We start from the raw sequence: 26,037 nt of genomic DNA, 5'->3' as shown, positions 1-26,037 counted from the left end.
GGGTCAGCAAGCTGGGAACTGGTCTGGATTGGTGCACCAGCCCCCCTGCCCCCCACGGACGGGGTCCCTCTGGGTCTCAGCCCTAGCAGGGGAGGGCTCAGCCTCCAGGCCCTCACCTCCCCCCAGCCCAGCCTGTCCGTCCACTGGGGTCTTTCCGGTTGTCTCAGAGCCACAGCCACCAGCGTGCCCATGTCTGGCTCTGGGCGCGGAGCAGGGGCCTGGCCGGGGAGGGGGTGAGCAGGGCTGCCAGGGGCCGGGTGTCTCTTCCCTAGGGTTGCCAACTGTCTAATCACACAAACCCAAACTCCCTTCCCCGCCCCTTCTCCGAGGCCCCGCCCTACTCACTCCATCCCTCTCGCTCCCTCGCTTGCTCTCTCCCACCCTCACTCACTTTCCCCAGGCTGGGACAGGGGGTTGGGGTGCGGGAGGGGGTGCAGGCTCTGGGCTGAGCCTGGGGAAAGGGGCTGAGGTGCAGGTGTGGGGTGCAGGCTCTGGGAGGGGGGGGGCTCTGGGGGGGGCTCAGGGCTGGGGCAGGGGGCTGGGGTGCAGGTGGGGGTGAGGGGTGCAAGGTCTGGGAGGAGGTGTTGGCTCCGGGAGGGGGCAGAGGGCTGGGGCAGGGGGCGGGGGTGCCGGAGGGGGTGCGGGATGCAGACCTGGGAGGGAGTTTGGGTGCGGGAGGGGGCTCAGGTGGTGCCTACCTCGGGCGGCTCCGAGGCAGCGGTGCAGCGGGGCTAAGGCATGGGTGAAGGTGGGTTCTCCCCAGCGGGCAGAGGCGTCTCTACCCAGCAGGTCTCTCTGCAGAGTCGATGGAAACACGTCAAGAAGTCTCAGAGACAGGAGCAGGAGGGACAGCCAAAGCGGAGTGTAAATGGAACGTAGAGAGAGACATTGTGAGACGGGGATGAAGGGAGGGAGCTGCATGTTAAACTATTGGCAGTGCGGGACTGGCATGTGGACAGAGAGCAGCCGTCGGGGCTGGGAAGAGAAGGGGATTTTCCCCCAGGCAGGAGTGAGTTGACAGGAACATCTGATATGAAAGCTCTAACGTCTGCTCCTCTCTACCCAGAACTCCAAGTCCCCAGCATGAACTCCAGTGCTGAGTTTGAGGGAATCAAAGAGACATGCAGGAATTTCTCTCTGCAGGTACATTTGAACCCATCATTCATTTGTTGGGGATTTTGCCCTGTGTTTTGTACCACCAATATGGAAATTCCCAGACAAAACCCTTTGCTCTTGGTATTATGGTGACCCCTGTAAACCCCAGCCAAGATCAGGGCAATGCTGTGTTTGTTCCTTTCATCGCTGGGACTCGATCCTCCTCATCCCACTAGTAGAGCGGAAGAATTACTGCTCGTGTCTTGCTTACAACGCTCCTGCTAATACATCCCAGAATCAGGTTCGCTTTTTTTGCAACAGTGTTACCCTGTTGACTCATATTTAGCTTCTGATCCATTATGACCTCCAGATCCCTTTCCGCAGTACTCCTTCCTAGGCAGTCATTTCCCATTTTGTATGTATGCAACTGATTGTTCCTTTCCAAATGGAATACTTTGCATTTGTCCTTGTAGAATTTCATCCTATTTACTTCAGACCATTTCTCCAGTTTGTCCAGATCATTTTGAATTTTAATCCTATCCTCCAAAGCACTTGCACCCCTCCCAGCGTGGTAACATCCACAAACTTTATAAGTGTACTCTGTATGCCATTATCTAAATCATCGATGAAGATATTGAACAGAACCGGACCCAGAACTGATCCCACTCAGTATGCCCTTCCAGCTTGACTGTGAACCACTGATAACTACTCTTTGGGAACAGGTTTCAGAGTAGCAGCCGTGTTAGTCTGTATCCGCAAAAAGAACAGGAGGACTTGTGGCACCTTAGAGACAAACAAATTTATATGAGCATAAGCTTTCGTGAGCTACAGCTCACTTCTACTAATTTATTTCAGCATAAGCTTTCGTGAGCTACAGCTCACTTCATTGGATGAAGTGAGCTGTAGCTCACGAAAGCTTATGCTCAAATAAATTTGTTTGTCTCTAAGGTGCCAAAAGTACTCCTGTTCTTTTCTCTGGGAACAGTTTTCCAACTAGTTATGCATCTACCTTAGAGTGGCTCCATATAGGTTGTCTTTCCCTAGATTGTTTATGAGGTCCCGTGAGACAGTGTCAAAAGCCTTACTAAAGTCAAGATATACCATGTCTACCACTTCCCCCCTATCCACAAGGCTTGTTACCCTGCCAAAGAAAGCTATCAGATTGATTTGACAAGATTTGTTCTTGACAAATCCATGCTGACTGTTACTTATCACCTTATTATCTTCTAGGGGTTTGCAAATTGATATCGGACCTTTTAAAACTTCTGTAGCTTTCCTAGTGGCTGGTCCCCAGACTTACACACCCATTGTCTTCCTGCAGAGAACACTGAATCTACAGACCATATACTCAGATTTCTTCTGCTGATTTTAATGCCGTTTCTTTCCAATATGCACCTCCATGTCTCTCTGCATCATCTTTCACTTCCTCTTTCCTCTCCCCCACGAGCACTACATCACCTGCAAATGCCACGTCCCAGGAGACGACTCTCTGGCTGCTTTCTGTCAATGCATCCAGCACCGACGTGAACAAAAAGGAGCTTAGTCCCAAGTCTTGGTGTATTCCAGCTGTTACTAGAAACTGTTCCCTTTCTCCACATGAACCTCTTGCTGTAGCAACAGCACCATCGTATATGTCCTGGACACGTCTGATATAAAAGCTTTATTCACTCAGTGAGGGGTGTCAGGATCAGGCCCCTGCATAAGGCAAACACCAATGTCAGTCGCCTTTCAGCCCCTGCAGAGCTCACCCCCTGCCCTGGGTCTCTCTGCAGGTAAAGCGGAGCAGCGGAAACAGCAGTTGTTGCAATTTCTTTAATTCGACCTTAGAGATTCTGACGTCCACGTGTGGAGACGGGAGTGCGACGTTATCACTGGAGGTGAGAGGCTCCGTCCCTTGAATGTGCTCTGCGGGCTAGTGCCCCTGAGTGTGCCCCAGAGCCCTGCGAGCTGCGGTGCCGGGTTAGGAGTCTCACTGGGGGGCGGGGAGACATGTAGATCCTCTTCAGAAAAGACCTGTGCCCTCCACTGCTGTGGGGCGGGGGGTGCACCCTCTAGAGGTGTTTGTCTGTGTCTGCGTGCACATGCCCTCCAGGGGGGTGAGAGCACGTTTGTGTTTGTCCACCCACACGCGCCCTCTAGTGTTCAGACCTGTTGTTGTTCATCAGAGGTGCTATACTGCTGACCCTTAATGGGGATCCTCCTTCAGCTCATCTGTCATGACCTGAGTTTTTCAGGCAGCAGGATCTGGGCTCTATCCTGCCCTGACAGACATTTCTGAGCAGCTGCTGGACGAAGCACAGAGACAGCCTAGGAAGCCATCGGCTTGTGACAATGTTGTTCCCTGGCATGTGTAATGGAGGGATGGGGGAGCAGGAGCGAAGAAGGAATGACAAAGGGTTCTAGCCCCAGTTGGCCTCAGGTCCCAATGGGGCCCCGAGTCAGCCTCAGTGGACCCCCTTTGTAAAGGGCTCCCCTTCTGAGAGTACTGCAGCCCCCGAAACTGGGAGAGGCTGTGATGCCCGATGCCCCCTGGGAACACATGGGACATGGCACCTCAACCCCCCGACTGCTTGCTCCCAGGGCTTTTCCTTTCCTGTCCCCAGGACGCGACTCGCTCTTTCAACTCCCTCCTGAACAGCGCCTCCCTCTGGAAGGGCAGAGACAAGCAGGAGGCGGGGTGGGCCGTGACAGTCCTGCTGCAGAGCGTGGAACTGGCCGCACTGGCCGCTGCACTCCGGTCCCCGGAGAGGACAACACAGAACGTGACGACAGAGTCTCTGGGTGAGGGGGGACGTGTGGCTCTCAGCGCCACCTGCTGGCTGCTGTGAGACACGGGGTTGTTCACTGTGCCCCAAATCCACTGGAAGTTAGCGCCTGTATACCGCTGTGGATGTGAGCCTGTGTTCAGTACAGACAGAGAACAGCACTTCCCCTGCACCAGGAAATAGAACCCAGCCCCCCAGTAACAGCGATGCCCGAGAAGGGTTGAAATGTAATATTTGGCATTCCACCACGAGGGGCCGCCACGCTGAGCCAGGCACCTGCCTCCACCCCCACTACTCCCCCGGGAGACACAGCCAGAATGGGGGGAGGGGATATGGGGAGGTGATCAATGGAACTCACGGGGGGGGCTCCAAACTTCCCCCTCCCACAGTGCGGAAGAGCCCTGAAGCCCCCCAGCTCCAAGTGGAGGGGGAGGGGGGTGGACCTGGCCCAGAATGGACAGATTCCCAGTGAAGGGGTTTCACAGCGAGGGGCTCTGTCATTCCTCACCCCCACCCCCCACAGCTATCCAGACGCGGCTCGTCACTGGGAACTGCAGCCGGGACAGCGAGGTCTTCACGCTGAGCGCTCACAACGACACGATGGAAGTGCACTGTGATACAGTCACCGGGGCAGCCACACACGGTACCATCCTGGGGATGGCGACACCCAGGGCCCAAACCACGGCACAGAGCAGTTCCCGGGCAATGAACCCCAGTCTGGGTTCCCCCGTTCCTCCCTCCCTCCCCGTGGATCCCCAGGCCGGGCCCTGGCCTCTGTCTCCAGCCCTGGAGTTCTCCTTGCTGGCTGACCAGTGGTTCTCAGGCTGTGGCCCATGGAGCTGACACCTTCCTTCCTGGCCGTCCCACAGCTTGAGCCCCAAGCAGTGAGCAGTTGGGGCACAGAGGGGAGACGGCTCATGAGAGGGGCTCTGGTTTGAAGTGGGCCGAGCGAATGGAAAGGGCAGGGACGCCCTAGTCTAGCTAGACTCCCAAATGGAGATGTGGGGAACTAGGGTAATGTGTACCCCTACCCTCAGCGGCCATATTCAGGGCCCCGAATGCTCCAGCACCAGGGGAAGCTCATCCCTGGCCAGCCCCTCTCCTGCTCTCACTGAGAAAAACTATCTTCATCTCTGCATCCTGCAGCTAGATGTTTCCAGCCGGACGTGCTCCTGGAGGCTCCGAGGGAGGAGGTAGCACGGTCCAGTGGGTAAATCTTGAGTTGTGGCCAGGATCCTGGGTTCCATTCCCAGATCTGCCACAGACTCACTGTGAGCCCTGGGCTCCTGGCCGGCTCATTCTTCGCCATAACGTCTCCAGCTCCCTAAAGAGGGATCATCTCCTCTCCCAGCAGGTTTGGGGGCTGCTGCTTTTATTTCCTACTCCACCCTGGACTCCATCATCAGTGCGAGACATCTCAGCGAGGGAAATCTACCGGCTTGTGGGAAGCTGGAGAAGAGTCATCTCAACTCCGGGGTGGTGAGCGGGGCCGTCGGAGACGGGAGACCCATTAACCTCTCCAGACCCGCAAACTTCACTCTGCGCCACAGCCAGGTGCGTGGAGGAAGATCCCCTCGCTTTACTCCATATCTGGGCCTCTAGAGGGGCATATACAAGGCACAATCTCCTGTCCGGCATTTGGACCGTGCTGCCTTTCTGGCTCCCGATGGTCCTAAGAAGCAGAGGCCTCCTTATTCCGGACGCGATGGGGCTGTTTGACTAGAGGAGGAGAATAGGGGTCGCACCACGACACACGGCCGTGCAAAGTGCTCTAGGGTAACAGCTCCGCTTAGCTCACCCCTGAACCGGAATAACTGGACAGCCGCTTTCCACAGATAGTGGAGTTCAGGAAATCAACATGAAACACTGTGATGCGGTGATGCAGTGGTTAGGGTGCATATGTGTTTGTGTGCACACAGCACTGCCCCCTGCTGGCTGCAGTCAGAAGTCCTCGGCCAATGGCCACGTTCCATTTAGTGCTAACGGCTAGCAAGGATTTATTTCCCTTTCGCTCCAACAGCAGGGCCTGTGCGTTTGGAGCAGCAGGATCTGTGTTCTCTCTCGGCTGTCACCGGGATGGCCCCAGTGGGCGCTGGGGCTGCGTGGGGAGAGCCGTGGAGCTGTAGGTGGCCTCGGGTTTGCTGTAGACATGTGATAACACAAACGATGTTCTGTGGTCCCGTGAGGACGAGGATGATTCTGTTGTGTTTCCAGGACAAAAAACGGGAGGAAGAGGTTCTCTGCGTCTACTGGAAAGTAGTGGCCGAGAGCGGCAGCTGGTCTCCGGACGGCTGCACCGCCGTGCAAACGAACAGCACTCACACCACCTGCCGCTGTGACCATCTTTCCAGCTTCGCCGTCCTAATGGCTCCCACCACAGTGACGGTATCTCACCATGAGACTCGGATCACAGGGCTGGAGCCTGAGCTCCCCGCTTAGCCATGGGCAAAGCTCTCCCTGGAGCGACTGGAGGCTTTGCTGGGGGAAAGGCTGAGTCAGAGCCGAGGGGCTGGGCTGGGGTCACTGGTGATTCTCCCTTTGCTGTGTTACAGGAGAGTTATCCACTGACCGTCGTCACCTACGTGGGACTGACCTTCTCCCTGCTGTGCCTCCTCCTCGCCATCCTCACCTTCCTCCTTTGCCGCTCCATCCGCAACGTCAGCACCTCCCTCCACCTGCAGCTCTGCCTCTGCCTCTTCCTGGCTGACCTGCTCTTCCTTATCACGCTGACCCGCACTGGCAGTTGGGTGCAGCCTGATTCCTCCACTCGCTGCAGGGCTGGGGTGTGTGGCTTTCAACCCCTTTATGCTCCCTGGATTCTGGGCTGTGCAGGACACAGGGGGGATTCCCAGGAGGGCGTTTCCACCCTGTTTTGTCCCTTCACACTGGGCACAGTGGTCTGAGTGTCCCCAGTCTCTGGAGTTCAGCCAGTTCTATCCGTATATCAGAGTGTCCCTTTGCCTCGATTCCTCTCCTACGTGACTTCCCATGGTCACCCAGGGACTCTGTGGCAGGGCTGGGAGCAGAACCTGGATCCCCTGAGCCCTGATCCCCTGCTCTAACCACTAATCTCTGCTCCCTTCCTGCACCAGCAATGTGCACCCGCAGGACCCTCCATAGACCGAGGAACCTGCCGTCTCTGGGTCACGGAGCACTGTTACTGAAGAACTGTGCTAACAAGAATCCCGGTGTGCTCCCCCCGCCCGCCCCGTGCAGGTCTTCCCCATACTCAGCATTTCCCTTCCCCACTGCAGTGTCGCTGGGCTCTCTGTCTTCCCCAGGTGGCATGTGCTGTCATAGCTGGCTTCCTACACTACCTCTTCCTGGCCTGCTTCACCTGGATGTTCCTGGAGGGGCTGCACCTCTTCCTCACCGTCTGGAACCTGCAGGTCGTGAACTATACCAGCGCCAGCCGGTTCAAGAAGAGATTCACGTACCCGTTCGGCTACGGAGTCCCAGCCCTGGTGGTGGCTATTTCTGCAGCGGTGAATCCTGGAGGCTACGGAACTGCCAAATAGTACGTGCAGAGCCCATCCCGAAGGGGAGCTGGGTTGTGGCTTCCATGCGGTTGTCCGGCTCACCCCAGGTCTGACGTGAACCGAGATTTCCCTGCTCACCCTGCCTGGCAGCTGACTGTCCCCCTGGGACCCTCCCCATCCCCAGGGACACTAGGCTGCCCTGAGCGCTGTAGTTGAGTTGCCCACCTGTCAGAGATCTACACTCCTCGCCCCACTGATGATGCAGAAGAACAAGCCAGAAAGATCCCAGCTTGACTCCCAGGTCCCAGGCTGGGTTTGTGGGGCTGGTGGGTAGGAAACAAACACACCTTCTTACTGTGTGCAATCCCTGAGGGTCCCCTCTCTAAAGTGAGCGACTCCACTAAAACAGGGTGTGGCATGTTCTCGACACCCCAGTCTAGATCCTCATCTCGTGTTTTCAGGGTAGCACCACTTCCTGAGGTAGATGGGGAGGGTCATTAGCCTGCTGCCCGCAAGAGAGTCGGCCATGTCACAGGCAGGCCGAGATCCATCTCGCTTTTCAGAGCCAGCTGCCCTGTGACACCCCCTCTCTACCCCGGTGCTGAAAAAGGGTAGTAATCCCGTTAAAGTCACCTTCTTCTTCCTCCCTGCCTGCAGCTGCTGGCTCAGCCAGGACAGAGGCTTTCATTGGAGCTTCCTGGGTCCAGTCTGTGCCATAATCCTGGTGGGTACCTCACAGAACCACAGGGCCCCATTCTCCTCTCACCTCTGTGACCCCATTGATTTCAGTGAAGCAGGTAGTAGAATATGGCCCATAAAACACAAGGAAAGACCCAGTTAGGTCCCGCCTGGCTCATCTGCTGTGGTCAGTCCCGGATTAGTCCCTGAGCTGTATCCCCAGGCCTACAGCCTTTATTCGGGCACAGCTCCCATGGAAGTCAGTAGGAGTTTTGCCAAGTGAAGACAGCAAGAGTGTGATCTAGTCTAGTTAATGACCCAAGGAACGAGGAAAGGAGAGGGCTACGCTCTGCAGTGGTTGTTGTAGGGAGGGAAACAAATGTCCCTACATATTCCCCCATAACCCCTGGGGAAGTTGCAGGGAGGGGAATTTGTTACAGCCTGAAAGTGGCAGGAAGTATTCTCGAGGCAGGATCTGGAGTCTCTGAGCCAGATCCTGCTCTCAGTTACACCAGTGTAAACCCAAAATAACTCCTGACTCCACTGGAGAGGCTCCATATTGAACTCCGAGCAGCATCTGGCCTCTGAGATCCCATTGATCCATCTCAGCCCTGGCTGTGCTGTCAGCTCCACGCATGGGGAGGGACCGAGAGCTGCCAGGAGAGGGAATGATTCCCACAGGAGAGGGGATGATTCCCACCAGAAATGAGCAGTCCCCATTTCTGCAATGTTAGGCTCGGTCCCCTGGGATAGTTCTCTGCTTCAGCTGGAGTCACCAGCCCCAGATGGGATGTTTTACAGGAAATATTTCCCACTGTTCCCACAGATAAATATAACATTCTTTGCCCTTACCCTGTGGATCCTGAGAAACAGACTCTCCTCCCTCAATGCAGATGTGTCCACCCTCAGAGACCACAGGTGAGAAGGCAACAAAACAATCCTGGAGGGTCAGATGTCTTGGTTTGGAGGGTCCTTGGCACTGGGAGGGAGGGAGGGATTGCAGGATGGGAACAGCATATCTAGGATCCATGGGAACAAATTCCCACAGGGTTTGCTTTGACAGTAACCCTGTTCCACATAGGAAAGCTGGGGCTGGTAGTTCCACCCGACTCTGTCCAGATCCTCCTGATGCAATTGCTCTCCATAGGGTTATTGTAACGGGATCTCTCCATCTGCCTTTATCCAGGTTACTGACCTTTAAAGCCATTGCCCAGCTCTTCATTCTGGGCTGCACATGGAGCCTTGGTCTCCTCCAAGTAGGACCAGCAGGCACGGTCATGGCGTATTTATTCACCATCGTCAGCAGCCTGCAGGGACCCTTCATCTTCCTGGTGCATTGTCTCCTCAATCGGCAGGTAATGCCCACGGCCCATCAGCGCCCACCCAGCGCCTTCACCGGCCTCGCGGTGGCCATGTCTGATCTCCTCAGAGTTAGTTACATAGGGCAGTGACCATGTCCCTCACTCTCCAGGTGAGAGAGGAGTACAGGAGATGGATCAAGGGATTCCGAACGTCCAGCACGAAATCTCAGACATCCGATCTATCCATGTCTGCTGTCCCCACCACCAGCACCAAGACGGTAAGAGGTCCTCTGCTCTGTTCCAATGCCAGCCTGTGAAACAGTCATCTCTAGCTGGGTCTCATTCCTGCTGTAAAGGTGCTTTGCCCCCCGAATGACTCAGGATTGGTTATGAGCCAGCTGGGAAAGTCACTGGAAGTGTAAGTGAGTCGGTCACTATCGAGGAGTATCCTAGACGTCTTAGGCACCAGAACAGAATGCCCTGTCCTGGCCCCTCCGCATTTCCTTCCCTTGGCTCTCCTGAGAGCTCCAGGGGTCGCTCACTGTGGACGAGGCAGGCATTGGCTCTTGCAATGTAATGATCTGAATATATCAGATTGTCCCTGGGACTGAAACCTTGTCAGTGCAGACGAACCATCCCCAATGAGCAGTCAGCACCGTGAAGAATTTCCCTTGGCTCCATTATCCCTGTGGGTCAGGATCCAGGGGCTTTGTGTGTCGCCTCCCAGAGACAACCCGCCAGTTTGCACATTCCACTCTCCGTGGCCTTGGAACCTATTGTCATTGTCCTGCTTTTCTTGCCAGGAGTAACCCTTCTGCCAGGTGGAGGCGGCAACAACCAGGGCCGGGTTCAATACCTAGCAGTTCCAATACAAAACAGAACCAGCTGGAGCCCCCTGTGATGTTGCACTCCGTACGCTTTATGGAAATATGCTTATGAATATGACATAACTGGAATATGCTTTACGCTAAATACCCCTTGTAGGGTGTCTTTAGAAAGCTTGTAATCTACTAAGTGTGTTCATCCTATTTGTTTGCATGTTTTATTTCTATATCTGGAGTTAGGAGAATAAGATATAAACTTGTATCACTGATGAAAAACGTTAAGTGGAGGCCATTAAGGGTGCTCCAGAAACAATCAGTCGTAAATGGCCTTAGTTACTTGAAAGCCTTCCTGTGTACGTGTGGCCCAGCCCATGGGGAATGGAGACTAGGGGTCTTACAGTGACATGTGACCATGTCACCTGGTAATGGAATTCATCTTAAACCTGGTACTTTTCCGTTTAGAAGGAGGGGTGGGGACCCAGACAGACAAAAGATTCCCGCCTTGTGCCAAAGCTATAAAGGGTGTGGAGCAGGACAACGGGGTGCCAGTCATGAGAAAACCACAACTTACCACCTGAGGTGTCTGCTGAATGGAACAAAGACTGTACCAGGGGAAAGGACTGGGCCCAGACTAGGAAGGATTCTAGTCTGTGAAAGAAGCTAATTGGAACATCTTTGAGGGTGAGATATTACCTGTAGTCAAAAACAACGAGGAGTTCAGTGGCACCTTAAAGACAAACAGATTTATTTGGCGTAAGCTTTCTTGGGTAAAAAACCCACTTCTTCAGATGCAAGTGGGTGGGTTTTTTACCCTTGAAAGCTTATGCCCAAATAAATCTGTTAGCCTTTAAGGTTTTCACCAGACTCCTCGTTGTTTTTGTGGATACAGACTAACACAGCTCACGCTCTGATACTTGATACCTGTAATCAGTTTCTTAATGTCCTAGGCTTAGACTTGCATATTTTGTTTTATTTTGCTTTGTGACTTACTTTGTTCTGGCTGTTATTACTTGAAACCACTTAAATCCTACTCTTTATACTTAATAAAATCACTTTTGAATATTAATAAACCCAGAGTAAGTGATTAACACCTGGGGGAGCAAACAGCTGTACATATCTCTTTATCAGTGATACAGAGGGCGAACAATTTACGAATTTACCATGAGTAAACTTTATACAGAGTAAAACAGATGTATTTGAGGTTTGGATCCCATTGGGAGCTGGGTATCTGGGTGCTGGAGACAGGTAACCTGCTGAGCTGTTATTAGTTAAAGTCTTCAGCTTTGGGGGCATGGCCCAGACCCTGAGTCTGTGTTGCAGTGGGCTGGAGTGTCTGGCTCAACAAGGCCGGTTTCTGGAGTCCCAAGGTGGCAGGGAAAACTGACTCAGAGGTAATTTCAGCACATCAGGTGACAGTCCCAAGGGGATCTCTGTGACCGAACCTGTCACACCCCCACCCAGTAATCTGGGAAAACTTCAGACCACCCCAGGTGCCTCTAAGAGGCAATTACATCCCCTGTCACAAGCACTGAGTCTGTGTATAACAAAGAGAACTTTCAATAAAAAGGGGAAAGGAACCTGACAGCAATATGGGAAACCCCACAACCAAAATTCAAAAGCTTCTGACCATGAATAAGGCAAAGCTATTTTTAGTAAAAATCACGGACAGGTCGCGGGCAATAAACAACAATTCACAGAAGCCTGTGACCTGTCCTGACTTTCACTAAAACTATACTCCTAAAGAGGGAGTAGGTTTTATTGAAGCAGCCCCTGAGGAATATCGCTCCGTTTGTCTTTTATTTATGTAACCCTTCTGCCCGTCAGACTTGTCAGCAACAAGGGCCGGGTTCAGTATCTAGGCGTTCCGTTTCACTAACACAATGCAAAACTGGCTCAAGCCCCCACGCAGAGACCTGGGACAAATACATACCACTGCCCTGGGCGCCTCTAAGAGGCAATACTTCCCCTCTCGCTAGGACGGAGTCTGCGTGTAGCAAAAGCCTTTTAATAAAGGATGGAAACAATGCAGCGTTAGGTTGGGGAAACACCACAAACAGGATTCATAACACAAACCAAGAACAAAAGACCCACCCCCAAGTAAGTTGGGCAATGTCCTTTTCCCCTCAGGGTCTTAAGTCCAGCAACCCAAAGGTCACCCAACTCACAGTTGCTGTCCTTGGTCAGTGCAGCCCCAGAGTTCAGAAGTTCATCTGCAGCGTTCACCTCCCAGCCTGGGTGGAAGGGGGGAGGTATGGAGGCACCTCACACTCTCCACTGCTCAGGCCCTCGACCACCAATTGCCACTCCTCTCTGTGGGGTTCTGCTCCCGTCCTCTCCACCAGCCATTTCGCCAGCCACCCAGCTGGCCATGCCTCTCCCACTAGCCACCCAGCTGGCCACACTTCTCTGCTAGTCATCTCACTAGCCACTCACCAATATGTCTTCAGGCCCCCTGCACTTAACACAGCTCTCAGTGATTTCAGCTCTCAGCAGGGGAGCCTCACTGCTGGTAAACATGGATAATTTTCTTGCACCAGAACAGATCTAATGCTTTGACCAAGGTATCAATGATTTCAGCTCTGCTACATGTAACAAGACTCTTACTTCAGTCTAAATTAGCTCTATGATTACACAGTGGAAAGAGAACCAGTCAAGGTAGCGTTTCAGACCCCCTACCACCAGGTACAAATACCTACTCCCCATCTTCTCCTAATTCACTGGGCTTTGGAACCCAGATCCCTTGCCTGGTCAGGGCTATTTAGTTGAGGGTGAGTCCCTCAGACATAAAATGCCCAGTACGGTTCTACTGTCCTTGATTCACATAACCAGGATAACAACCTGTATTACTCCTTCCCCAATAACACAGAGACTGGGGATCCTACAGCAGCCAAAGTGACCATTTGGGCAAGTAGTCCCATCATGTTAGGCAGGGTGGGTGTGCCCATGCAAACAAGATCAGCCCCTGAAGTCCTTTTCCAGGGCTCACCACCAGATGTTAGGGGAGAGCTCATCCGGACTCTGCTTATATCTTGAATTATCCAAATGAACAAAGGGCTGGGGAGAGTGTCAACTGCTAGCAGAGCAGCCTCATTACTGGGCCACTAGGGGATAACAACCTACTACCAGTTAATGGAGCTGCTCCTTTGGCCCAGCTTGGAGATAGTACCTTTCATCAGGGGAGAGAAAGCACTTTACAAAGCATCATTTGGCCATTTTGCAGAAGGAGAACCAGAGGCACAGAGCGGAGCAGTGACTTGACCAAGGCCACCCAGCAGCACAGTCAGGGATGGAAGCCAGCACTACTGAGTCCCAGAGCAGGGCTCTAACCACTGGGCCAAGACATTACTGTTACAGGCCCTCAGTTCACACCCATGCAGTGGAGGATGTCACATTATCAGTGGTAGAAGCTGCCACCTACATGGGCTATGGCAGCACAAATTTCTCCTTGCCATGGTGTCTCAGACCTGCCAGGGCGCTGGGTCACACGCCACGCCATGCGGCTTGACCCTGCTCCAGCTGGGGTGCTCCAATGGCCCTCTCCGGTGCTCCAATGGGAGCTGCAGGGGCGGTGCCTGCAGATGGGGCAGCATCCAGAGCCACCTGGCTGCGCCCCTGCCTAGGAGCTGGAGAAGGGATATTCCACTGCTTCCGGGAGCCACTTGAGTTAAGCGCTGCTCGGCACCTGCACCCCTCAGCCTCTCCCTGCGCTCCAACCCCCTGCCTCAGCCCTGACCCACATAAAAGACCCCCTAAGTTTATATTTTACCAGATTAAGTTAAAAACTTCCCCAAGGCACAAATTCCTTTCCTTGTCCTTGAACGGTATTGCTGACACCACCAAGTGATTCACACAAAAATGCAGGAAAGGGTCACTTGGAGTCCCTAGTCCCCCAAAATATTCCCCCAAGCCCCTTCACCCCCTTTTCTGGGGAGGCTTGAGAATAATATGCTAACCAATTGGTTACAGTGTGAACACAGACCAAACCCTTTGGGTTTTAAGACACTGAAAATCAATCAGGTTCTTAAAAGAAGTATTTTATTTCTTAAAAAAAGTAAGAAAATCACACCGGCAAAGTCAGGATGGAAGGTAATTTTACAGGGTAAATAAAAAGATTTTAAACACAGAGGACTCCCCTCTGACTCTGCTTCCCAGTTACAAAACAGAATTAAACTACCTCTTAGCATAGGGACAATTCACAAGCTAAAACAAAAGATAATCTAATGCATTTCCTTGCCTTACTTACAGTTTTTGTAATCTTAGATGAATTATTTCAGGTATGTTTTCAGGAGATGTTTTACCGTCCGGAGAGGGAACAAACAAAGAGAGCAGAGACAAAACCGTCCTCCCCCACAGATTTGAAAGTATCTTCTTTCCTTATTGGTCCTCTTGGTCAAGTGCAAACCAGGTTATTTGAACTTCTTAACCCCTTACAGGTAAAGTGTTGCAGTACATCTGGCCAGAAGGGATTTTATGTTACTGCATACATAAAGGTATTAAAAATTATTTTCCATACCGAGCAGGACTCATTGGGACAGGGAATGTTTAGCTAGATGCAATCAGGTTATTTCTTTATTTTGGCTTGTGGCTCTCCTCTCTGCTAACCCCAGATTCTTTTGTTTGCTTGTAACCTTTAAGATGAACCCCCAAGAAATCTATTTTGGGTGCTTAATTTTTGGAATTGTTCTTTTCAAATCGAGCAAAAGCCTAAGTTCCGGATGTATTTTCTTTCTTTGTGTTTTTAATAAATTTTACCTTTTTTAAAAACAGGATTTGGATTTTTGTGTCCTAAGAGGTTTGTGTATCTGCTGTTGGATTAGCTGGTGGCAACAGCTGCTTTCCTTTGTTTTCTTTCTCAGCTCTTCCCCGGGGGGGAGGGGTGAAAGGGCTTGAGAGTACCCCACAAGGAGGAATTCCCAAGTGCTCCTTCCTGGGTCCAAGGGGCCTTTTTTGCATTTGGGTGGTGGCAGTGTTTATCAAGCCAAGCTCAGAGAAAAGCTGTAACCTTGGGAGTTTAATACAACCCTGGAGTGGCCAGTATTAATTTTTAGAATCCTTGTGGGCCCCCACCTTCTGCACTCCAAGTGCCAGAGTGGGGACTCAGCCTTGATAGCCCCCATCCCCAGTCTTCTCCCAGCTTTTCCCCAAATGATTCTGGGGCACAAGAAACAGCCTCTCTGTAGCAGCCCAACCCAGACTGTTCCCCGAAGCTCAGACTGGGAACACACTGGCCTGAGAATCCCCGGCACTAAAGGGTTAATCAGCTTCCCCCCCACCCCCACCCCGCCATTCAGAATGGGCCCCTGGTGCATACAGAGCCCTCAGCGCAGGCTCTGGGGGTATTGGCTGCGTCCTGGCCAGGAGTCCTCAAGGGTGGGGCTTGGCCCTGGGTTTCCTGCCTCGATGCCTCCATCTCAGGGAATGAATCCCAAATGCTGCTTGCTCAGGCTGGAACTGGTGTGGGGGGGATCCCAGATTGCCCTGGCCACCCAGGGCTGGGATACTCCAGCCCCATCTCAGCTTCCTACTCCTGTTCCCCCACCCTGGCCTTCCTCTGACTGAGCCCCCCTCCACACCCCCGCCTGCCCTCACCTTCTGAAGGAGCTGTGAGTGGGACCCGGGAAGAGCGGAGACAGAGCTCCCCGGGCACAGAGCTCTCTGGAGGGGCAGCTGTGGAGATTTCTGAGCAAGGAACCTGGCTGCTGGGCCAAAGGGGTAACAACAGCAATACCAACAAACGGACACCTGGGAGTAAGCTGAATTCTTATCACTGGCTCTGAGCACTGATTGATCAGTCCACATCTGCTCCAGCTCCCTGGACATCTCTGCGTCTAGAAAGAGGGACAGATGTCAGCTGTTGTTTATATGGTTTTGGAGGACTCAGAGTAGGGATGGGTTTTCAGTTTGGAGTCATGGCCCAGGGAGGAATACTGCATTTCTATTTCCCAGCTTCCCACTGCTCACTCGTGTCTGGGGGAGACAATCTCCCACTCCTCTCTGAGCCACCCCTGCCCTGGCGCAGTCTGGCCAACCCTAAATGTTAAAGAAAACCCATGAGATTGGCTTAAAAATGGTCGGTTTCAGAGTAACAGCCGTGTTAGTCTGTATTCGCAAAAAGAAATGGAGTACTTGTGGCACCTTAAAGTCTGCTGCAGTTTCCACAGTATGCATCTGATGAAGTGAGCTGTAGCTCACGAAAGCTCATGCTCAAATAAATTGGTTAGTCTCTAAGGTGCCACAAGTACTCCATTTCTTTTTAAAAATGGTCGCGTCACTTTCTCAGGCTTTTCTCTGCAACTAGAAACTGTCTCCATTTTTTAAATGAAAGCTGAGAGTCTCACCTAATCACATGACTCCAGGAGCTGGGGCTTTAATTCAACCACCTGGAGCTGGCAACGCTGCAGCTGTGTGTAATCTCCCACCAGGTGTCATCAGCAGGGTTTGAATATCTGACCCCTGCAGCAAAGACCTCGAACCACTTGAGCTAAAGGAGTAGCTCTGTTGGCCGGCAGCAGTAGTTGGGCTGTCATCCGATGTGGAGCCGCTGCCAGAGGGGGTCCCAACACACACTGTACTAGCTTGTGGCACATGGGGATACATTCAAGCATCACACCACAGTGTGTCCCTGCTCAGAGTGCAGACCCTGGGAAGGGGCCCCGTCAGAGGCGCAGACAATGTGATTTCCCTGGGGCTGCTGGACCTTCTCTCTGACCCAGGCCCCGCCCTCATTCCACCCCTTTCAAGAAGGCCACACCCAACCTCTTCGTGCCCCCACCCTGCCCACACCCTGCCTCTTCCTGCCCCCACTCCCCCTCTTCCCCCCTCGGGGACATGCAGTCAGTGTCCATACACAGGGAGCTGAGGGGCTCAGGGGCTCAGACCAGCAGGGCATATAGCAAATATCACGGTTCCTATTCCCTGTTCACTCTCACTGGCTGTAACAGCAACTGTGCCCAGAAACCTTATGGATGGAGGCCAGGCATCCACAAACGTCACTGGGTGAGTGGAGGCCGGCTGCTCAAAACCTGATTGATGGGGGAAGTGGGTTCACCCAAGCCTGATTGTGGGGGTGGGACCATCTAAAATCTTCTCTGTTCAGGGCTGCTTTTCTGCCAGAGTGTCTCCTCCGGCAGAGAAGAACTCGTGCAGCTGCTGGATAAAGCATTCTCCATCAACAGCTCTTCTTCTCCCGCTCCCTCCCCTGCAACCTCCAGCGAAACATGAAAAAGACTTTGGAAACGAAACGCACCAAAGAAGGGAAATAAAAAGTTCAGCCAGCTACCAGCACATGCCCGCAACTTCTCCACTCCAGGCAGGCTGCACGGTTACCCTGACTGCTGCACCACCCCCTGCAAGCTTAGCGCTGGCCCCCTCCAGGAACGCCAGCCTTTCGCCAGCCATGTGCACTCAGCCCTTCGCCAAATGACTCTGCCAACAACACCAGCTACGGCTCCAAACAGCCACAGCCACGAGAGCTGGGGGAGAACTGAGCTGGGGAGGGGAGCAGCGTTCAGGTCGCAGGGCGCAGTCTGTGGCGTACGGGGATGTGTAACTCAGCCAGGGGTAAGCAGGGAGCCTCACTAGTTCTTGGTGTCTGGGATTTGCCTCCGTCCTTGGCTTGGTAGTCTGGTTCCAGCAGCCTCCGCCCTGAGTCTGAGCTCAGTTTCCTCAGGGTAGACGGAGGGTCGTTTCTGACGAGCGTCCTCATTTTTAATAAACGCCCCATTTCTAATCCCTGGGCTCATTCTGGGCACGACCCCACCCCAGAGCAGGTGGCAGTTCATAATATAAAGCTGGATCCTCAGCTGGTGTAAATGGGTGTGTGGACTCCTTTGGACCGAGGCCAATTTACACCAGTTGGGGATCTGGGAATATCTGTAGTTCTACACTGGAACTTGTGTTTGTGAATCTAACCCTTAAGGGTGCCTAGGGATGTGTTGTTCTCAAGTTGACAGAGGAGGAAAGAAGGCAGGTGAACCATACCACACTGCTCAGCACAATCCAAACAGGACAGAGCTAGTCACCAGGAAACGTCTGAGAAAGGGGAAGTCACTGAGCAGAAACTTTATATGGGCAAAACCCACATGTGTGCAGTGTTTTTTCTCAGTGGAAGGTTGATCTATTTGGAGGAAGCATGTTTATGACACGGATTGGACCAGAGCTGTTCCTCTAGGTGGGAGCCACAAGAAAAGGGAACCTGGTAAGATCCACACATGAGAGTGATCATAGGAGGAGGAGCTTGAGTGTATTTCTCTGCCTCTCTTCACCAGGAGCTCACACACAACAGGATGGGAGGACTGGAGAGCCCCAAGTCCTGATGTTCTGTCTGCATCTCCAAGACGACAGCTGCAGACAAGAGCTATAATTACACCTGTGACTTGGACAACACCATCTCACGCATAAGGAGCCACACTGTGATCCGGATAAAGATCTGTTCTTTTGTTTGTTTTTTGTTAAGAAGAGCTACGTCTCAGAAAATGACTTAAGCATTACAACTGCACCACCTTAGAAGACTACTTACAGCAGTAAGTGCAGGGAGAGCGATAGCTCAGTGATTTGAGCATTGGCCTGCTAAATCCAGCATTGTGAGTTCAATCCTTGAGGGGGCCATTTAGGGATCTGGGGCAAAAATTGAGGATTGGTCCTGCTTTGAGCAGGGGGTTGGACTTGATGACCTCCTGAGGTCCCTTCTAACCCTGATATTCTATGATTCTAACCCCAGGACACTGATACCTCCAACCATTATGTTAGCAACTAACCACTCAGTATGGGCACCTCTTAAGTTTCACTGAATGCAGGATTTAAAAGGTTGTGACCAGATACTTCACACCAGTTAATTTTAATGAAGGGGATGAAATACTGGCCAGAACAGGGAAATAACAGATAAGTTAACAGATCAAGAATATTTAACTAAGTTAGATCTATGCAACTCGGCTGGTTCTGATGAAATTCACCCTAGAGTACTTAAGAAACTAGCTGAAGCAATCGCCGAACCATTAGCGATTATCTTCCAGAACTCATGGAGGATGGGTGAGGTTCATCACAAGGGCACACTTCAAAAAAAGGTAAAAAGGAGCTCTTAGAGAAGAACAGACCAGACAGCCTAACTTCAGTACTCAGAAAGATAGTGGAACAAATGATTGAACTACCAATTTATTAAAACCTAGAGGATAATAAGTGATAAGTAATAACCAACATGGATTTGTCAAGAACAAGTCATGCCAAACAAACATAATTGCCTTCTTTGATTGGGTACCCAGTCTAGTGGATGGGGGGAAGCGGTGGAGGTGATGTATCCTGAATTTAGTAAGTCTTTTGACACAGTCCCACATGACATTAAGGAAATATGGAGTAGATGAAAAATTACCAGAAGGAGGGTGCAAAGCTAGTTGGAAGTCCTTACTCACAGGGTAGGTATTGGGACTCACTGGCTCGGCAGCAACACTGCAGAAAAGAGTGCAAGGTTTCTGGTGGACCACTAATGGAATGTGAGTCTACAGTGTGATGCTGTTGACAAAAGGCAAGTGTCATTCTGGGATGTATTAACAGGAGTGGGGTGGGTCAGAGATGGGAGGTGACTGTTCTCCTCTACTCGGCATGGGAGAACCGTGTCCAGATTTGGGTGCTGCACTTCAAGAAGGATGAGGACAAATTGTAGAGTCCAGGGGAGAGCAACAGAAATGATCAGAGGTTTAGAAAAAATGACCTGTGAAGAAAGATTGAAAGAATTGGGCATGTTTTGTTCAGAGGAGAGATGGCACGGGGGGGACATGCTAACAATCTGCAAATATGCAAAAGGTTGTTATAAAGAGGACTGTGATCAATTGGTGCCCATGTGCACCAAGGGGAGGACAAGAAGGAATTGCCTTAGTTAGCAGCAAGGGAGATTTAGGTTAGATATTAGGAAAAAACTTTCTAACTCTAAAGATGGTTCATCACAGGAACAGGTGACCTAGGGAGGTTGTGGAATCCCTGTTATTGGGGGGGTTTTAAGAACAGGTTGGAAAAACACCTGCTCGGGATGATCTAGGTGCACTTGGTCCTGCCTCATGCATGGGGGTGGATTGTTTGACCTCCTGAGGTCCCTTGCAACTCCACATTTCTGTGTGAAGATTGTGTGAAGTGATGCTAGGTCCTCTGCACTGTGGTCAGTATCCCCCATAGGTACTCAGCAAGGTGAATGATTATGGGGCTGGGAGACGTGGTAGGGCAGAAGGAAGGAGAGCAGGGCATGCTGAGAAGATAGTGCTTTCATGTGTGCAGTACTGTCGGTTGATACGATATAATGCAAAAGGACATGAGTCGACTTGGCTTCCTGTCTAAGTTCTTGAAGATAAGGAGGTTGCAAAGCTCAGAATCCTCAGAACTCGACCTGCCCTGACAGCGTCTGAGCCACCATGGGAACCCGAGGTGACGTGTATCCATTGGGTGAGTGGAACAAAGTCCATGGGCTGAACTCGGGTGGGGCTAGGAGAGTCCAGAGGGGCCCACGGGTCTGTCCTGGGGCTGGAAGGTGACTGTTCCAGCTCGTGAAGACATAGTCGCCCTAGCTCTCATCTAGCTAGAAATAGAAGTGTTGCCATGGGGGCAGGAGGGGCTGGCCAGCCTGAGTGCGTACCTGTGGTCTTGGATGGGATCGTAGTCGGGGCAGGGAGCCGCTCCTGTTGCTTGTCCAAGCGTGGCCATGCTTCCATTTTTGGCATTCCAACTAGGTCAGAGGAAGCCCGGGTATGTCTCCTTGAGCTAGAATTTACACCTAGGTGTAACGTGCAATTTCCTCTGCTCCCTCCAATGCTCACGTTACACCAACTGAGACTCCATCCAGATTCACTGAAACACCCTTAGATTTACCTGGCCAGATTCCTGGGGCTGGCTGAGATGGGCTCATCTGAGATGGGCTCACTAGGAGACCAGAGCGTGGAGGGGTCCCAGATGGTTTTCCACCACTTTCACAGTTACTGAATCCCAGGGGATAACTGCGGATCAGTCTGGTCCCTGGAAGCAGAGCAGCCCAAAGCCTTCCCTGATTCATCCTCAACTCTCTGTAGTCCCAAGGAACCATTCCAGCAGCTGGCAATAGCCAGAGGGTAGGACTACATTGGCCATACCGCTCACCTCTGGCCATACACCTCACCACTGTGCCCGGGGGTTGTAACATAGAGTCATTACACAAGGGGAATTTCCAGGTAGCTGGTTGAACCAGCTTTCTGTCGTGGCACAGAGCTGGGGTTCCGAAATATTACTACAGGAACAATAGTTCTTAATGAAAGAATTGACTTCATTGGATTTACACCAGAATCACAGTGGGGTAAATAAGCAAAGTTTGGTCCATAGACTTGGGTCAGAAGACACCATCTCTCTCTCGCGCTCGCTCCTTTCTCTGTTGCTTGTTTCTGTGTATAACATTTTTAGAACACTTATTTTTTTATTTCTCTCAAGTATTTCTCCTCCTCATCCTGTTCCCCTCTCTACCACCAGGGAGCACTCAAGTGTCATTCGTTAAGTTCCAGGCTGACAGAACTTAAGGCTGTATGGGTTAACTAGGGAGGTGGTGGAATCTCCTTCCTTAGAAGTTTTTAAGGTCAGGCTTGACAAAGCCCTGGCTGGGATGATTTAATTGGGGATTGGTCCTGCTTTGAGCAGGGGGTTGGACTAGATGACCTCCTGAGGTCCCTTCCAACCCTGATATTCTATGATTCTATGATTCTATGTGCCTTGTTTGTGCCCATCATGAGAGTCCCACACAGAGTGTGTCTCTGCCATAAAGCTGACACAGGCTTGGCAGCTCTCAAAGGGGTTATCAGCCCTGTAAGGAGGGGTGGGGTCATTGGATCTGGGTCCTTAGGACTAGCTGAATTGTTTAGGTGGTGGTTAAATCTATTTCTGAAGTGTTCACCCATATATGCCAGGCTAATATATCACATGATCAATAGGTATGATTCACATTACATATATTAATATGGATAGTATGTGCTTAATGCATATAACATTCTCTTGTATATATACTTCTAGCAGTTACATGGACTGGAATGATGGCCTGTGTCTTTCTATAGTCTTGTTCACCTTTGCTAAGTATCCCATGATATCTCGCATTAGCCAGGAAACCTGTCAGGATCAGCACATATGTAGTAACAGGCAGGGAGTTACTCTCATTGGAATGTCCCAAAAATAAGAACAATATATACGGGACAAGCCTAGGAGGTGCCGTCATGCTCTTGGTACCTGGAATTCCTGAGTCCAGAACAAAGAGCCAAGGGGTACCGTATGGTACCAGAAAAACAAGGTAGAAAGATGGTAGCTTGAGACTAGCCTCAGAGGAGGCATACAGTACCTCTTTCCTTGTAAACAGGTTGAGTATAAAATGGACAGCTCTAGGGGTGTGACTTTGGACGCAAGCCTTTGTAAGGTGAATTCAACACTGGTGCAGGAGATGGGTTCCCGGAAACTGGAGTTGTATTGAACCTCTGTTCCGGTGATATGATATTACTAAGGCTATGTTTTAGTCACAGGTATTTTTAGTAAAAGTTATGGACAGGTCACGGGCAGCCTGTGACCTGTCCATGACTTATATATATACCCCCAACTAAAACTTGGGCCGGGGGTCTGTGGGTGCTCTTCAGTGGTGGCCTGGGGGCACCATGGGTGCTGGAGGGACGTGGCCCGGGGCGAACCATGGGTCGGGGGGGCGGGGCCAGCCCAGGAGGCTGTTGTAGGTTCTGGTGGGGAGGGAGGGAGATGGTAGCACATGGTCCAGGACCCCTGCTGGTGCTGGGCAGAGGGAGGGTTGGCGGGGCTAGCCGGAGCTGTCCCTTCAGCTCCTAGGGGGAGGGAAGGCTGGGGGACTCCACATGCTGCCCGTCCCATGAGCACCGGCTCCACAGCTCCCGTTGGCTGGGAACTGCAGCCAATGGGAGCTGCGGGGTCAGTACCTGCAGGCAGAGGCAGTGCACAGAGTCCCCTGGCCCCTCTGCCTAGGAGCTGCAGGGACATGCTGGCCGCTTCCATGAAGCCCCTGCCCCAAGGTAAGTACTGCCCTGCATACCAACCCCCTGCCCCAGCCCTGAGCCCCCTCCCACACCCAAACTACTGCTGCTGCTGGGGAATTGGGGGTGTGCGGTGGCCCAAGACTGCCCTAGCCACTGCAGAAATCATGAGTCATGGAGGTCACGGAAAGTTACGGAATCCGTGACTTCTGTGACCTCCGTGACAGTCACCCAGCCTCAGCTATTACAGACTTTTAGGAATAAAACAGACCTTTTTAGGTTATTTGGTCTCTTGGGCATACTGCATAATGAACCAAAGTGTGGTTGAGGAATTGACCATACGGTTTACCAACAGAAGGGAAAACCCAGAGGTGACGCTACGCCCTGTATTCTTCATAGGATATTGTTATGATATCCACATGGCATAACAGATGTGTTCTATGCAAGAAGCTTCATGCAAGGTATCATTGGATATGGTTATGATTTACTGCATATGATTACCCTATTTGTATGCATCTCTCAATTCTGAATCTGAAGTTAGGAATATTGACTACGTAACAATTATAAGAGGGTTTACACCTGGGGAACATCCACCGGACAGTAGGCAATCAACCTTAATGGACCATTGAAGACGGACAATAGAACTTGGAAGATACTAATCTCTCACCTTCCTGAGAAGCTTCCTGGGATGCTGCTTTGACCCTGCAGGGTCATGTGATCATGTCACTTGGTACTGGACTATAGTATTTTTCCACTAATAGGGGGTGGGGATCAAACTGGGAAACAAAGGATTCCCACCACCTGTAAATCCTATTTAAGGCAGGGTAGTGAGTAAATGAGGTTTCATTCTTCACTGAATCCCTGCCCAGGATGTCTGCTGGAAACAACTTAGGCCCTGCCTACACTGGCAAGTCTAACAAGAGGTGTAGAGCTTTCTGCACCAGGGGTACAGCGCCACGGTGCCCGTGTAGACACCCTGGCCAATTACAGCCCTGCGATTGGCCTCCGGGAGGTGTCCCACAGTGCCTGTTCTCGCCTCTCTGGTCATCGGTTTGAACTCTACTGCCCTGGCCTCAGGTGACCAACCGTCATCCTCATCCCGTAAATTCCTTGGGAATTTTGAAAGTCCCCTTCCTGTTTGCTCGGTGACGCGTGCAGTGGTCTCAGTGCATCTTTCCAGGTGGCCAGGCCTGCTCCACGCACCAGACGATCCCCCGCTTGGAGCAATGCCGAGCTGCTGGACCTCATCAGCATTTGAGGAGAGGAGGCTTTGCAGGCCAAGTTGCGCTCCAGCCGCCGGAATTATGACACCTACGGGCAGATTACATGATGCATGACAGAAAGGGGCCATGACCGGGACCCATTGCAGTGCAGGGTCAAAGTGAAGGAGCTGTGGAACGCCTACCACAAGACGCAGGAGGCAAACCGCTGCTCCAGTGCTGCGCCCACGAGCTGCTGGTTGTACAAAGGGCTGGACATGATACTCGGCGGCGACCCCCTTTCAGGTAGTTGAAAGCAGCTATCAAATCCCCCCTCAGTTTTCTCTTCTGCAGACTAAACAATCCCAGTTCCCTCAGCCTCTCCTCATAACTCATGTGTTCCAGTCCCCTAATCATTTTTGTTGCGCTCCGCTGGACGTTTTCCAATTTTTCCACACTCTTCTTGTAGTGTGGGGCCCAAAACTGGACACAGTACTCCAGGTGAGGCCTCACCAATGTCGAATAGAATTGGTCTTCTTGGCAACAAGGGCACACTGTTGACTCATATCCAGCTTCTCGTCCACTGTAACCCCTAGGTCCTTTTCTGCAGAACTGCTGCTGAGCCATTCGGTCCCTAGTCTGTAGTGGTGCAGGGATTCTTCCCTCCTACGTGCAGGACTCTGCACTTGTCCTTGTTGAACCTCATCAAATTTCTTTTGGCCCAATCCTCCAATTTGTCTAGGTCGCTCCATATCCTATCCCTACCCTCCAACATAGCTACCTCTCCCCCCAGCTTAGTGTCATCTGCAAACTTGCTGAGGGTGCAATCCACGCAATCCCCCAGATCATTAATGAAGATATTAAATAAAACCAGCCCCCAGGAGCAACACCTGGGGCACTCCGCTTGATACCAGCTGCCAACTAGACATCACTACCCGTTGATCACTACCCGTTGAGCCCGACAATCTAGCCAGCTTTCTATCCACCTTATAGTCCGTTCATCCAATCCATACTACTTTAACTTGCTGGCAAGAATACTGTGGGACACAGTATCAAAAGCTTTGCTAAAGTCAAAGAATAATATGTCCACTGCTTTCCCCTCATCCACAGAGCCATTTATCTCATCATAGAAGGCAATCAGGTTGGTCAGGCATGACTTGCCCTTGGTGAATCCATATTGACTCTTCCTGATCACCTTCCTCTCCTCCAAGTGCTTCTAAATGGATTCCTTGAGGACCTGCTCCATGATTTTGTTAGGGACTGAGGTGAGGCTGATCGGTCTGTATTTCCCTGGGTTCTCTTTCTTCCCTTTTTTAAAGATGGGCACTACATTAGCCTTTTTCCAATCATCTGGGACCTCCCCTGATCACCATGATTTTTCAAAGATAATGGCCAATGACTGCAATCACATCAGCCAACTCCCTCAGCACCCTTAGATGCATTAGATCTGGATCCATGGACTTGTGCACGTCCAGCTTTTCTAAATAGTCCTTCACCTGTTCTTTTACCACTGAGGGCTGCTCACCTCCTCCCCATACTGTGCTGTCCAGTGCAGCAGTCTGGGAGTTGACCTTCTGTGAAGACCGAGGCAAAAAAAGCATTGAGTACTTCAGCTTTTTCCACATCATCTGTCACTAGGTTGCCTCCCCCATTCAGTAAGGGTCCCACATTTTCCCTGACCTTCTTCTTGTTGCTAGCATACCTGTAGAAACCCTT

The 26,037-nt window shown here is 51.7% G+C and overlaps 2 protein-coding genes across 2 annotated transcripts in view; both read left to right on the top strand.

Moving 5' to 3' along the window:
- Positions 1 to 26,037, top strand: part of LOC144277905 (adhesion G protein-coupled receptor E3-like) — a 77,111-nt gene that overhangs the window by 28,823 nt on the left and 22,251 nt on the right.
- On the top strand, positions 739 to 10,880 carry LOC144277610 (adhesion G protein-coupled receptor E3-like). The gene is made up of 14 exons (XM_077838510.1): positions 739 to 748; positions 1,067 to 1,143; positions 2,868 to 2,972; positions 3,699 to 3,876; positions 4,384 to 4,503; positions 5,215 to 5,414; positions 6,075 to 6,239; positions 6,413 to 6,607; positions 7,142 to 7,377; positions 7,997 to 8,063; positions 8,844 to 8,935; positions 9,204 to 9,372; positions 9,489 to 9,596; positions 10,122 to 10,880. The coding sequence occupies exons 1-14, from the start codon at positions 739 to 741 to the stop codon at positions 10,125 to 10,127; spliced, it is 1,728 nt and encodes a 575-aa protein (XP_077694636.1). The 3' UTR covers positions 10,128 to 10,880.

This window comes from Eretmochelys imbricata, chromosome 20, assembly GCF_965152235.1.
Source record: "Eretmochelys imbricata isolate rEreImb1 chromosome 20, rEreImb1.hap1, whole genome shotgun sequence".
Taxonomy (NCBI): domain Eukaryota; kingdom Metazoa; phylum Chordata; order Testudines; family Cheloniidae; genus Eretmochelys; species Eretmochelys imbricata.
Note: the sequence above shows the minus strand (reverse complement) of the source record. Positions and strands in the feature narration are given on the sequence as shown.

What these genes read in the sequence shown, in the direction of transcription:
- LOC144277610 (XM_077838510.1), top strand. An exon ending in GTGCGACGTTATCACTGGAG is followed by an intron (nt 2,973 to 3,698) that starts GTGAGAGGCTCC and finishes TCCTGTCCCCAG; the next exon opens with GACGCGACTCGCTCTTTCAA. An exon ending in GGCTACGGAACTGCCAAATA is followed by an intron (nt 7,378 to 7,996) that starts GTACGTGCAGAG and finishes CCCTGCCTGCAG; the next exon opens with CTGCTGGCTCAGCCAGGACA.